This window comes from Entelurus aequoreus, linkage group LG09 (assembly GCF_033978785.1).
Source record: "Entelurus aequoreus isolate RoL-2023_Sb linkage group LG09, RoL_Eaeq_v1.1, whole genome shotgun sequence".
Classification (NCBI taxonomy): Eukaryota; Metazoa; Chordata; class Actinopteri; order Syngnathiformes; family Syngnathidae; genus Entelurus; species Entelurus aequoreus.
Window position 1 is genome coordinate 23,452,074 of NC_084739.1, and position 15,123 is coordinate 23,467,196.

At 39.4% G+C, this 15,123-nt stretch overlaps 1 protein-coding gene across 16 annotated transcripts in view; it reads left to right on the forward strand.

The window, feature by feature from the left end:
* Window positions 1-15,123, forward strand: part of LOC133657258 (neurexin-1a-like) — a 623,384-nt gene that overhangs the window by 283,946 nt on the left and 324,315 nt on the right. For all 16 annotated transcript variants that reach the window (XM_062058360.1, XM_062058362.1, XM_062058372.1 and 13 more), the window contains 2 exons: window positions 8,350-8,553; window positions 12,906-12,932. In XM_062058360.1, the coding sequence (XP_061914344.1) occupies window positions 8,350-8,553; window positions 12,906-12,932 (231 nt within the window). The remainder of the gene's footprint in view (window positions 1-8,349; window positions 8,554-12,905; window positions 12,933-15,123) is intronic.

The window sequence follows — 15,123 nt, forward strand, 5'->3', positions numbered from 1 at the left end:
CTTTGTAGTGCTTCTCATTGGCGACTAGCACGCTCTGTCCGTGCATTCTGTGTGTGTAAGCTGCCTCCAACCACTGAGACCAACAATTTAGATTTCATTCATTTAATTCTGCTATTGAATAAATACGCTCAGGTGCTGAAAGCGATGCAAAGAGTAAACCCTCTTGTCACCTGTTTGAAAGTAGGCCTACAAATGTAGTCAAATTCCTTTTTTACAGTGTTCGGTTTACACAGTGTGTATTCCTCCAAATATTTGGGATTGCATGTTGATTATTTTTGTTCATTACTTGGAATGCTGTATGAAGGATCCTGTATAGCATTGTTTTTCAACTTTTTTTGAGCCAAGGCACATTTTTTTCATTGAAAATATCCAATAGAAAACCACCAATAGAAAACATTAAAAATGAAACTCGGCAGCCGATATTGACAATAAAAAGTTGTTCTAGCAAGTGTTGGATATGAATTCAAACCATAACCAACCATGCATCACTATAGCTCTTGTCCCAAAGTAGGTGTACTGTCACGACCTGTCACATCACGCCGCAACTTTTTTAGAGTTTTTTTGTGTTTTCCTTTGTGTAGTGTTTTAGTTCTTGTCTTTTGGTGGCTTTTCCTGTTGTGTTGGTGTTTTCCTGTAGCAGTTTCATTTCTTCCCTGAGCGCGATTCCCCACACCTGCTTTGTTTTAGCAATCAAGAATATTTAAGTTGTTGCTATCCTTCTTTGTGGGGACATTGTTGATTGTCATTGTCATGTACGGAAGTACTTTGTGGACGCCTTCTCCGCTCCACACGGTGTAAGTCTTTGCTGTCGTCCAGCATTCTGTTTTTGTTTACTTTGTAGCAAGTTCAGTTTTAGTTTCATTCTGCTTAGCCGTCCCTAAGCTTCAAGGCTTTTTCTTAGCGGCACTCGCCTTCTGTGTTTTTTTGGTTTAAGCATTAGTTACCTTTTGACCTGCACGCTGCCTCCCTCTGTCAGCATATTGTGATCACGACAAAGCAATTAGCTACCTGCTGCCACCTACTGATATGGAAGAGTATTACACGGTTACTCTGCCTAGCTCTAGACTGCACAGACACTCAACAACGGCACATTATTTGCGAATTATAATTACTGGTTTGCACAAAATATTTTTAACACAATTAGGTGAAATGACATGATCTTGGCACACCAGACTGTATCTCAGTGGTTGAAAAAGACTGGTCTATAGGCTGAGGCATATCACAATGACTTTTTCTAAGCAGAAATTCTGTAAATGGACTAATCTGTCATTCATTGTGAAGCAGCACAGAGTCACATCCTATTTTCCCAGATATAGCAACAATGCAAACAAATGTTATTGTTTATTTATATGTGATTGTGACAAGAGAATATATCAATTGCAGTGCGTGCAAAGTTCTAGCAAGCGTAACAGTAAATATCTTATGGAAGGGAGCATTTACGAGCATTAAGTCTTTGAAAATGCTCGAATTTGCAGACAGTTTCCAAATGCCAGGCAGGAAGCATGTGTGACTCGTTTGTCAGCCCCATACTGCTGTCATCTGCAGGGTACCCCAGGAGGGGGTGTGGACAAATTGGATTTGGGTGAGAAATGTGACTGAGTCACCCCAGAGGGGATGGATGTGCCATGTGGCTTTGTGTGACGAGGAAGTGGTGATGAGGTAGTGTGCAAACATTGATACCCTATAACCCCAAAACTCTCCATCTCCTTCCCCTCCAAAGTCCCTTTCTGTCTGCATCAGCACTGCAGGAGCCGTAATGGCTTTGTTATTGGGTTGTGGTTTAGTTACACTCCCGCAAATGCTGTTACAAACTCCTTCTAGCTTTAAACAATCTCTGTGGCATTTCACCAGGCGGCGGCCTAATGCTTTGAATAAATGCAGTGGCCCCAAGCAGGTGCTCAATATTCAAGGTCCGTGGACAAACACAAATAATGTTGCTTTTAATATATCTCGCCTCAATCAATGTCTCCATCGAGTTTGTCGTTGCCACACACTAAACATGTGGCTACAATGCTACGGTGACTCTCTTGATTTGATTATTTCCCTTCCCGTGTGTGTTCATGGAATACGAACGATCCTGTCATCGCATGTGCTGTCTGTGCTATCCCCAATAAGAGGCCAACGCCTAAAATGGCAAGCATATGATTGGATTTAAGAATCTTTACAAATGCACTTACTCTCTGTTTAGACACCATTCTTTGAGACATGAAGGAGCAATCGGGCACTTGCATTCTTTGTTATTGGCAATCCACCAATGTCTTTCTAAGCACGTCAGCAAAGCTCTCTCTGGCTGAGAGGCAAACGCAAAAGACCGTGTTGTCTTTGGTATTTCTCATCTGCCTAGTATAATCATCCCTGTTTGCATTTATATAGCTTGAACATCTCAGTCCAGGCTCTTCAAGTACACATCTTGTTTTCATGGGGAGACTTTATTTCATCAACAGAGAGTCGGCCTCTCGAAATTGTAGTTCCTTCTGAAAATGAATGTCAATACTTCAGTTCCCTCTGAAATTGCATGTCAGTACTTAAAAAAATATATTTCAGAACACAAGTGGAAGAACTTTTAATGTTGCTTTTAAGGATGAAATGTCCAATGTGTCCATTGTGTCAAGTGGTGTGGCCCAGGGTTCTTTTCTGGGGCCTGTTTTATTGTTATTGTATCTGATGCCGCTTGGGGAAGGCTGATCAGTAGTTTTAAAAATGTTTCTTATCATTTCTATGCAGATGATTGTTGTGATCTCAAAAGAATGAGAATCCAAGTGCAAATCTGTAAAAAATGTAATAACCAAAAATCACTGGAGAAAATAAATCAATTGTAACAAAAGTTCAGCTCCAGGAAAACCGGGTCAAAATCTGTCCTCCACCTGAGGAAATACAAAAAACAGGATTACAAAAGGTGCAGGGAAAAAGACAGAGTAAGTGATCTCAGACTAGACTCTACAGCAGGCAACGGCCGAACTGGCACCGGCTGAGTGGAGAGCCAGGGTTTAAATCTGGTGGTTGATTTGAGACAGGTGGGCTCAGATGACTGGCAGCACACCTGAAACCAATGACAGGGTAGAGACTTACAGACACAAGAGGGAAGGGGAGCAGGAAGACAAGAGGAAAACGAGCAGGAGAATCACCCTCATGACAATGATATTCAACTGTTATGCTCCTTCAATGATTCAGAGTTTCACTTTTTATCTGAGTTCTTCGCGTACATATCGTGGTTGTCCTCAAATTTCCTCCGGGGAAATTCAAACACAACGGAAACTGATAATTGCTCCCGATAAAAAGATCCCCCTGATCAAGAACTCCCTTGGTGCTCTGGGTGCATCTGTTAACAGAAACTTTGGGGTTGTGTTGGATCAGTCAATGTCCTTGGAGGATCACTGTTGTCAACTGACCAAAAATTGTTTTATCATCTCAGAAATATTTCTAAAGTGAGAAATTTGTTGTCAAAATTGGGTCTCGAAATTATCATTCACGTGTTCATTTTGTCTCGCATTGACTATTGCAATTCTCTTTTCACTTTTTTCAACAAGTCAACGCTAAAGAGACTTCAGACTGTACAACATGTGGCTTCCAGTTTTTTGACAGGTGCACCCAGAACAGCCCACATCACCCCCGTTTTATCCAGTGTTCATTGGCTTCCAGTTAAATTCCACATTGAGTTTACGATTTTAGTCCTGATATTCCATGCGTTGCATGGTGGGGCCCCTCAGTGCATCACTGACTTAAAAAAAAAATATGACTGGGTAATAACACATGTCAAAGCATATTACATAATTCTGTTTGCAAACGACACCTGTTCCTTCTTTGGCACATAAGCATTATATTTCATTGATAACAGTGCACGCTTGTACAAGTGCTTTAAAGAGATGGTGTGTCTCTTTTGCAAAGGTCCTCGTTTGCTACACACACACACACGTTTTCATTGCCGAAACCAGCCACTACGAGTTAGTAATAACCAGTGTTGGGTTAGTTACTGAAAACCAGTAACTAGTTACAATTACTAGTTACTTAATTTAAAAAGTAACTCAGTTACTAACTCAGTTACTTACATCAAAAAGTAATGCGTTACTGTGAAAAGTAACTATTTAGTAACTTCTTTTTCTTCTTTTTTTTAAAGCTCCCATTAATGCCCTTTTAGCCTTCATTACAGTACTGTTATTGCACTGGAGAATAATACAATATGTTGATCAACTTGACATGCATTTTTATTTTCATTTTAACATAATTAATGAAAAACAGTGCAACATAAAAAGGCATTTCTCCTTTCTTTAAACTTGGACCAATGACCATTAATAAAAAAACAACTTAAAGTGCAACGTAAGAAGGCACATCATCTTCCTTGAAACATAGATAGTGAAATAAAGCCTGACATCTGGAGTGATGCTGCTGTCTTCCACACTTGGAGCCATGGATTGTAGAATCCTTGTTTTCAGTGACAGGATCATTGACACAGATGGTGAAGTTTCAGTGCTCAGTGGAGATGTAACACTTTTGAGGGGTTTAAGCACCTGGAGGACCTCCTCTGCCACTCTCACATCATCATCAGACAGGTTGATGATGTCTTTAACATTTTTCTTCAGGGTCTTGTGGGTCAATGCAGAGTATATAGCTGCCTGCTGCTCCAACATATCATAAGTGAAGTTCTACTTAGTTGGGACATCATGTATGAGTTTTATGAGTAGGCAGCTTTAGCAGTTCTTGCTTTGTCTTAAGTAAATGAGCAGCTGTTGTGCTAGGAAACCTCCTTCCTGATCCATCCTATTGACTGAGATTCCCTTCTGTGATGCCAAATTCACTACATGTGCAAAGCACCTATCTGTGGTCCCAGTCCTGCCTCATTCACTGCAATTATTTGATTTTTGGCATTATCACTTGTGACTGGGATATCTGTATCTTCCATTCCTCCACTGCTTGTGGAGGAATGGAAGGTGCGCAAGGTGACTCTCGTAGACAGGGCGTGTCTTCTCATCTGCCAGTCTGCTGTGATGAAGTGAGCGCTTATCGTCACATTGTTTCCCTGGACGTCCACCAGTCTGTCATGAGCGCAACAGATGATGCTCGGGATAGTTCATCCACAACTTTTTTCTTCTCCTGCTCATAAAGATCTGGCACAATCTTATCGCTGAAGTGGGTGCGCGACGGGATGTCGTAACGTGGCTCAAGCACGTTCAGCATGTGTTTAAAACCCTCGTTTTGCACAACGGACTCTGCACCTATAAACACACCGATTAAATGGCGCGGGGCGTTGAGGCTCCTCCGTTACTCCGCTCGCCATGACCACGCTGTGTGTGGACTGAACGTGCATGCGAACAACCTTTTTGTTTTGTTTTATATATCAAACCGCGGATCACGTGTGTGCCTCCCCTTCCCATACCCACACCCAGACACACACACACGGCTCTTTTCTTCTCTCCACCTTGTGACAGGGGAAGATTTAGAAGAACGACACCGCAGCGCATCTGTTTCTAGTCGATACTACATAAAAAATAACGTAAAATAACGCAGTAACGCATCATGTAGTAACGGTAACTGAGTTACTGAATATAAAAAAAACCACGTTAGATTACTAGTTACTTTGTAACGCGTTAGTCCCAACACTGGTAATAACTACTATTCATAGTGCCTTATCAGCAAAGGCCCCAATCATGCCAAACCATTGCCATATAGGTGATCAAAAGCACTTTTGGTTACTCATTGGAAGATAAAGAAAATGACAAAATAGTTTAGCCTCTGTAGTATTATGCTCCACAGTCTCCGGCAGTAGTTTTTTGCTGCCGTAGGTCTTCTGATAAATAAAAGTAGTCGTGTTACCATGAGCAACAGTGTAAACACAGGAGACATTCATTCTCTTTCAATAAGAGTTAGTGTCAGTTTAAAGTGAACGCCGCTTAACTCACGACCACCACCTTGGCGCCCTTTATCATCTGGATCGTCCTCTAAACAATCCAGCATTATACAGGCCAATATTAATCCAATCAAAAAAGTTAACATTCTAAATATTCACAAGGTTATTTATATAATACACACACGACACAGACACACATCAATGGCTGTCAACACCCAATATAGCTTCCGGTTTGTCACTCAAATAGGTCTATGTGCAACATAAATACGAATAATAATTCCTATTGTTATAAAATGCACCCCCCCTAACATGCTAATTGATTGTGTTGATTTATATTAATTATTTGATATGAAATCTGTTAAAGGGGAACTGCTTTTTTTAATTGTGCCTATAGTTCACAATTCTTATGAGACACAAAAGGGCAAACAGTTTAGTTTTTTTCCTTTGCGTTTCAACTTGTAATTATTGGCTCGTTCTAGGTGGCGAGCAATGCAGCTAAAGGGAGCAATCATTCTGCCTCTAAATTACTTGGAAAATACATCCAAAAACTGCCAACAATACTTAATTTACATTCCATAACCTGTGTAATAACCAAGCGTAGTAAAATTCTTATTGTAAGAGCGAACACTGAGGAACTGTTTATCTACGTAGTAACACGTCGTTTTGCGACGGCATGCTATGGCATTAATATAAGTTAACTACAGCAAGAGGTAGTAAGCCAGCTACTGCGTCAGCAGCTGAATGGCTTTTGAGTTTGTAATACACAACACAATGCGATAGAACACCAATCTGAACTGACTGAAAAACATGAACAATCATATTGCAGTGTCTGTAAAGTATTAGCCCACATTTCATGTTTTGTTTGTACACAGCTAGCTTTACAGCGTATGTACTGTAGTTGTACGGTGATGTTCTGCATGGAACATGATCAATATGATCATGATCAATATGATCATGAGGTTTGGTCAAGCTGGCAGGGACATTTTCCACTTGATTTTGGGTAAGCAAGGTTGTGATTAAAAATAGCCATATTCATCGTCTGTTACCAAATCTGCCATGATTAGAACACACTCGCGTTTGTTTCCGGAGGTAAGAGCACACATTTGTTGCCAAAAGTCGGAAGTGCGCTGCTATGAAAACTGAAATAAATGCGCTGAGGAAATAAGTTTCAGTATTGCTTGAGATGGCCTAAATATGGTAAATATTGTACATATTACATATTGTTATGATTGTGTCTGTTACTACTATATATATAGTGTATGTACAATGTTCCTGGATGTTTTTTTAAAGTTGTTATAGAGGGCTTTGAATGGTGACTCCCATTAACCGCATTGTGCAAGCATTTTTTAATCATCTTTAAAATCCTAAAACAAAGACGTGTGTTCTTGTCTCTCATAATGATTGTGAAAGATAGGCAACATTTAAAAAAAAAAAGTGCAGTCTTCTTTTAAAGGTCTGTGAAATTACATGAATACCATACATGAATATTATTACACTTTTTTTTATTTATTATGTTATTACTATTATTTTGAATGTTATTGTAGGGGCAGCACGGTGGAAGAGGGGTTAGTGCGTCTGCCTCACAATATGAAGGTCCTGAGTAGTCGTGAGTTCAATCCCGGGCTCGGGATCTTTCTGTGGAGTTTGCATGTCCTCCCCGTGACTGTGTGGGTTCCCTCCGGGTACTCCGGCTTCCTCCCACCTCCAAAGACATGCACCTGGGGATAGGTTGATTGGCAACACTAAATTGGCCCTAGTGTGTGGATGTGAGTGTGAATGTTGTCTGTCTATCTGTGTTGGCCCTGCGATGAGGTGGCGACTTGTCCAGGGTGTACCCCGCCTTCCGCCCGATTGTAGCTGAGATAGGCTCTAGCGCCCCCGCGACCCCGAAGGGAATAAGTGTTATGTTAATGTTATTATAGGGACAAACGGTAGAAAATGGATGCATGGATATACTGATTGTAATTGTAATACATAGATTATTCTTTGTGGTCTTTACAAGATGATGACATAAGATGATGACATAACCTTTTCGTTGTGGCTTGTGCAGCCCTTTGAGACGCTCGTGATTTAGGGCTATATAAGTTAACCTTGATTGATTGATTGATTGATAACTGCACAGAACACATAGTTCACTTGTTTAAGACTCAAAAAACAGGTGTTGATAATATACTTCCCTGCTGTGAGATTTGATATCATGATGTTTCTGGTGTACAACATCTTGTGCTAATAAAAACGGTAGTTAAAGATGCATTTTTTCACATTTTTATTTAAACAAAATACATATAGGACCAATAAGAGTACCAGTGAATACCGATATCGATAAGGAATATCGATATTGGTATATGTATCGATAAAATCTTAACGATATACATTGCTATATAGCATACGGTATATAGAAATAGCATCAGTAAAATGCTTGTCGAGTCCTGCTTTGAGTCTAAATGGCAACACTCTTCCACATATCACTGATCCTACATCTTGTTTTTTCTTCATTCTCTTTGCAGAGGCGACCATCCTCAGCTATGATGGCAGCAAGTTCATGAAGGTCCAGCTGCCAGTGGTGATGCACACCGAAGCTGAAGATGTGTCCCTGCGCTTCCGTTCTCAGCGAGCTTATGGCATCCTAATCGCCACCACCTCTCGGGACTCGGCCGACACTCTGCGTCTGGAGCTGGAGAGCGGACGCGTCCGGCTGACTGTCAATTTAGGTACTGTGTATCCTATGCAGCAGGAACGTCATGTGTCACACTGAGCTAAATTATGCCTGACAACTCCATCAAATGCACCTCCACATGCACTCTACCTCACATATACTATTATTATGGTGTTCGCATTCTTGAATAGAAGGAGATAGTGTGAAAGCTTTCAATGGCAAGAGTCTGCGGCTCTTTGCTTACTGCCGGATGAGCACACAGCTGCCTTTGCCCAGCAGGGAATGCTAGCCATCCATTCCAGCACCTTACTCCTCAATTTGTATTATTAGGGCCTTTACGGTGCACTCTCCTTTCTATTCATTCCTGGTGCAGTTTCCTTTACAGTTACATCCAATTCTGAAAGCATCCTCTGAAAGGTACTGAAGTTTTGTATCATAGCTCTTCATGTAATGCAGATGTCATTGAAAAGGCAACCATAGCACTGCACATATTTGCAAAAATGGTTAATTTTGCAACAGTGCACTTAATTTAAAACAATACCAGGTTGATAAATGTCCATTGCAATGGTACCTCCAAAGATGAACACAATGCATGACACTTGCTGACTTCAAAGTTGATCTAATTTGAAAACAGTGTTTCCATTAGGAACAATATCAGTCAGTCAGTATGTGACCGTGCACTAAATTAGTCAGATTTTTTAAACAGTTTGGCTCTATATAAGCCTCCTACATGGAACACCTTAATCCAATCGTGTTTGGTTTTTGAAAAATCCGACTAACAGGCCTGGATTATGCGATCTCTTGAGTGGGTGTGTGCCGCCGGATCGCACATGCGCTAATTTCAACATGCCGGATACAACCTGGAAGCAGATACCATTCAATAAAACACTTGTAATGAAGAGGATACTTTTGATTTGCTTCACAAATTAAAATAACAGAACATTTTGAAGTCCACCGAAGGTAGAAAAAAGAAACTGAGATTTATTTAAGAAAGTAGCTAAGAAAATGTAAAATGCTTAATCCGGACTACCGAACAAAATACGAATAAAATGAAAGATAATGAAAAAGGTAAGTTAAAGTCGAATGATAAAGCTTGCACAAACCTCCTCACGCTGCATTTGTGCACTCTAAACTGATTAACATTAATTCTGTATTCTGCACAACTGGCAAGATCGTCCAAAACATTGTCAACTTCATCTGGAACAGTATCAGTCGTAGCACAAACGTTTTTTTCCTTCTGGCTCCTTCCATCAATGGACGGAGCCTTATGAATGAACTCCGAGACATTCAAAAGTTTTGTTTCCATGATTCTCCGCCGGAAATTCCTTCAAAAAAACTCTTATGCCGGTTTGTCTTTGCTTCGGACCTGCATCCGCCCCAATACATTCTTGGTAGTAGCGTCAATGTTCGTAGTGCAATTTAAGATCAATTCCTGATGCGGTCTGCTATTTAACATCAGCATAGCCATTACAGATGTAATATTTGTAATCTGTGTCACTTAAAATAAGCTGTAAGGATCCATAGATGGCTAGTGTAATGTCGTAACCGGAAAGGTGGCTGACAAGAGGGTGCTCACATTCGCCAAGCTGCAATCCTGCCCTTTTTTCCTGCTCCAACTATATAGATAGATGAAAACAAAATACAAATAAGAAGCCAGTCGTACTGGGCGTGAAAAAGTAAAAAACAATGAGGCAGCAATACAATGCGGGCGAGGGGCTGAGACATGCATGATGCAGGCGAAGGCAAGAAGGATAATCTGGCATTCTGCACAGGGCTTAAAGGAAAACTTCACTTGTTTTAGAATTTGGCCCATCGTTCACACTCATGAAAAAAGACGACGGATGATAAATATTTAATAAATGCGATCAAAAGTCTGCTTACAATGGAACCCATGGGAGCCTCTCTACTCTGCCTATAATGCCCTTCAAAAACATCCAAACACCCCCATTGAGGTTTTATATACATGATGTAAGTATATATGTGATGTAGTAACAAGCACATTAATAATAACATTTAATATTTACATATTTTGCTCATTTGAAGCATATTAATTTCAAAAACGCATCATGACGTTTGCTTTTTTTTACCACTGCATCACTAATTTCTACTCAATGCAGACATCATGAGAGCCAACAAACATAATAAAACATCACTTACTGTACAATGTCTGCTGTCATTAGGATGCCGACTGCTAGGATGTTCATACATTCCCATTTAGATGAAACATTACTCATAATCCTTGTGAAGAAAAGGGGGGTGGAACTTAAAGTATTTTTGATTTGTTCTCGCCAATTTCCGGGTCTAAATTGGCCGCCAAAACTTGTCGTAATACGTCTTTGTCCCTCTACTATCCAGGTGCAAGGCATGAATTATTATCTACAATAAAGTTTGTTTTATTTTATTTTTTTGCAAAAATATATATATATCTATTTTTATATTGCTCTTTTTATCTTTGTTATGAACAATATTATGTAAACTCGAAGTTATTATTATTTTTTTGGTTCTTTGTTGTTGCTATTTTTGTATTACAACATTTTATTATTTGATCATGTTGTACTGCATTTTAATCTTTTGTTTTGTGATTGTGTGATGTTTTTGCCTGGACCCCAGGAAGAATAGTCTCCACTGCGGTGTAGACTAATGGGGATCCTTAATAAACTAAACTAAACTAAACTAAACTTGACGAGCAAGAAAACGAGGAAGCAACTGATCCGTCGATCATGTCAACATTGGCACACAAGCTTTTTATCATGGTGCTGCTATAAATAGTTTGTCTGTGTTAGCGCTTATAATAACAATATCACCAATACTTGGTTAAAATTCAAGTCATAATATTCAAGTCACGGAATATATATACTGTATTTTTGGAAGTTTTTTTGCTTTGCTAAAATCTCCCAAATTGTGTCTGGATTGTAAGATCTTAAATATAAAAAAATATCAATTACAATATCGAAAATATGTTGTTGAACTTTAAATTGTATAACTTTTGGGGCGTAGGACTTTGAAGGTTCCATTGCACTGCTTTCTTCTGGTTAAACAGAAATTAGCTTCCATAAAACTAAAACTGAAATAAAGACAGTCCATAGTGTAATATATCAAAGCCAGGATAAAACTACCCATAAAACAACAGGCTGATGTTTTTCTTCTTCATCATCATTTAATTACTGGGTCTATAAGTGTCAGACTCCCGTCAGCTCTTTTTAAAATCCAAGCATTCCCTGTAAGGGCAGGCAAGTGTTGGTCTCTGGCTGTTTGCTCCCACTTTTCTGCTGCGGTTGACAACACACGACAGGCAGGGCCAAAAGGAAGGGAAGGCAGGGAGGAAGGTTTTGAACTGGGTCACCTATCGCAGAGCACAACATGAGTCTCAGCTTTTGCTACCGTGGAAGTAAAAATGAAAAAGTAAGACAAAGCCTCTGTACCCGGGGCTTACTGTAAGTCACTTGTGATAGTTTACAACCGGAGCTACTGTGGCAGAATTAGGACCATACAATATTTTATTTTGTATCCTTTTAAGAACCTACTGTGGATACACATAGCAACTAACCATGTGTGCTGTGTAGAAATGGACTCCGACATCCATTTAACTGAGATAGAGATCTGAAAGCAGAGTGACTGATGTCCTCTGTTAAACATAATTGCAATTAATATACGTCTTGTAAGAGTGGAGATAATGATCTCTATTATAGATTGCATATTATAACTACTGTAGGTATAGTATAATAACGCTAAGGGGATGATCATTTAGTTAGAGGATATCATTTAAACCCTGCCTCGCTGGCCCTGTCTGACTCTGACCAACTCTCTAATGCTCCTATAACAACAGACATAAAACATTGAAATGTGTAAAAAAAAACAGTAACACCTTAGTATGAGGAACATATTCTAAGTAACAAAGACTTAATTTAGAGTTATTTGGACACTAGGGGAACATATAAGGGTTAGGGTTAGGGTTACTAATAAGCAATAATTCTGAGGTTATTGAGGGAAGACTCTTAGTTAATGGCTTACTGGTTGCATTATAAGGCCATGCAGAAGAAGGCAAGTACTTAATAATGACTAATTAAAAGCCAATATGTTACTAATTTGCATGTTAATAAGCAACTACTTAATGGTGAATATGTTCCCCAAACTAAAGTGTTACCAAAAAAAACATGTGTAATAATAAATCCTCTATTGATAGTAATCATGTCTGATAATCCCATAAACCATGTTCTGCTCCTCTGTCATGACTACTGGATCACTTTAGTGGTCATGTTGCAGCTGGAGGCCATGGTTGAGAGCATCAGAGGACGGTCAGCGTCCGTGTGTGTGTCCCCAGAGAGGTGGACTGTATGCCTTACTGATGTCTGCAGCTGCAACGTTGAAAGATGAATTTATCTCTCATCTATTCTTCCCCCCATCTAGATTGTATCAGGATAAACTGTACCTCCAGTAAGTCACTGCTCACATTTATTTCTTCTTCTATAACTCTTCTATCACAGTATGTCTCTGGGTGTTGATGTAGAAGATAGTTTATGTGTATGCTACTTATATCACTATATCATTGCAGCTCCTGCAAGCGAAATACAGTAAGATATATCTGACTTGCATCTTGCGTTCACTTTACAAGGAAAATCATTATTATTATTATATGGAAGAAACATAGCAAGGTTTTAATGTTTTGATTGTTTTTGTTTCAAGTGCACCTAACGTTTTAAGGTCAATGTGATACAAAACAAGTTGTTAGTGGAATTAGATAAGTGCAAAACTCCCGTCTTTCCTATTTATTTATATATTTTTCTTTTGACTCCAGTATGTCGAGCTGGCTATAAATTGATGAGGCCATCCATGGCGCAGAGGAAATACAGAGTGTGATTTTATTATTCTCATTAACCTGCCTTGCAGAGCAGAAATGCATGTTTGAAGAAGAAGGGCGCGGGAATAGATCATTGCCAGTGTTTGTTTGTGTGTGTGTGTTTGTGTGTGTGTGTGTGTCTGTGTGTGTGTGTGTGTGTGTGTGTGTGTGTGTGTGTGTGTGTGTGTGTGTGTGTGTGTGTGTGTGTGTGTGTGTGTGTGTGTGTGTTCTGGTACTTCTACACTTCTTGAGACATCAACAAGGAAAAGTACCATCCATGTGAGTTAGGACTGAAATCATGGTCTCAATACAGAAAACCATTGCATCTAATAGAGACTGTCTCATTTGCACCCCTGGTGGTGAACTCTATTTAAAAGGAGGGTAGTGCTCCCCCTCTGGTCAACATATGAAATAACAAGTGTGTGTAAAAAAATTGAACTGCTCCCCCTCTGGCCAACATATGTAAAAACAAGTGTGTGTAAGAAATTGAAATGCGCCCCCTTTGGCCAAAATGTATTTAAAAAATATATTTATGTATATAGAGACAACTTGAAGTAAATAATGAAGATTAAAAACCAATTACAAACAAAAAAAAACAAAACATTTTGAATTAACTAAAAGCTTACCTTTGTTTTATATTTGCATAGCTTGTATATATCATTAATGTTGTAAATACAAATCTGTATATATCTAGAAAGGGTGGTCCTAAAGATGTAGGCATTTTTCGGAGGTCTCAAGAAGGTAAGAAAGACAACAATGTGTGTGGGTCAATGTGTGTGCGTGTGTTTGCTTAAACAAAGCGTTTACATCACAATATTTCAGGAGACAAATATCCCTGATTTTTTTTTATTCAGGAAATGTGACACATACATGATTATATCTAGTATCTCCTTTCATGAATCCATGGACTATACAGTACATTTGATTAGTATCATAGGCAACTATTTATTAACTATATTTAATAGAGTACACACACATGATTTAGGACATAAGTAGGGCGTAAGTCAGTTGTCCGTGTTTCAGAGGTCATCGCCTGATGAGAGGCGAGGATCACATCGCATCATGTGACCTCCAGACATGCCTCTGTGAGCCAGCCGTTTTTAACACCTTTCTAAATGCTAAGTAGAATTGTTCATGCCTCTTGGATGCATCCCTTGTTTGTGTATGCAAATGACAAGCTCACAGCTCTAATTCCCCGTATCAACACTTTAAAAGGTCATTCTTTGTTTTTAACGACACTGCGAAGGCGTAGTGAAAAGCCCACATGAAACACTGGGGATTGTTTTTTTGGTGTATTTTTTACTGGTAGCTCCTATTTGTGTTTCTAATGCACAGTAATGTAGTATTTTGTGTCATTTAGCTCATGTATTGATTGAACTAGACGAGAAGGAAGAACAATTGTGGGGTAGAAATGGTTCAGTAAATTAGGGCTGAGAATGACACCATACTGGCCCCCAAATTTGATCATTCAATCAAGGTTTATTTATATAGCCCTAAATCACGAGTGTCTCAAAGGGCTGCACAAGCCACAACGACATCCTCGGCTCAGATCCCACATCAGGGCAAGAAAAAACTCAACCCAATGGGATACAATGAGAAACCTTGGAGGGGACCGCAGGTGTGTGTGTCAAGGTTCTTCTTCCTTGAACTTTGTAAACACTTTGAGTTTGAACAGTTTCTTAACATGGATCATTTTAGTTCATTGTTTGATTTATTTGCTTTATCCATTCCATAATTTTGCCCAAAAATTCATAGATTTGTCGCATTTTTTTAATGAACAGCAAGGTT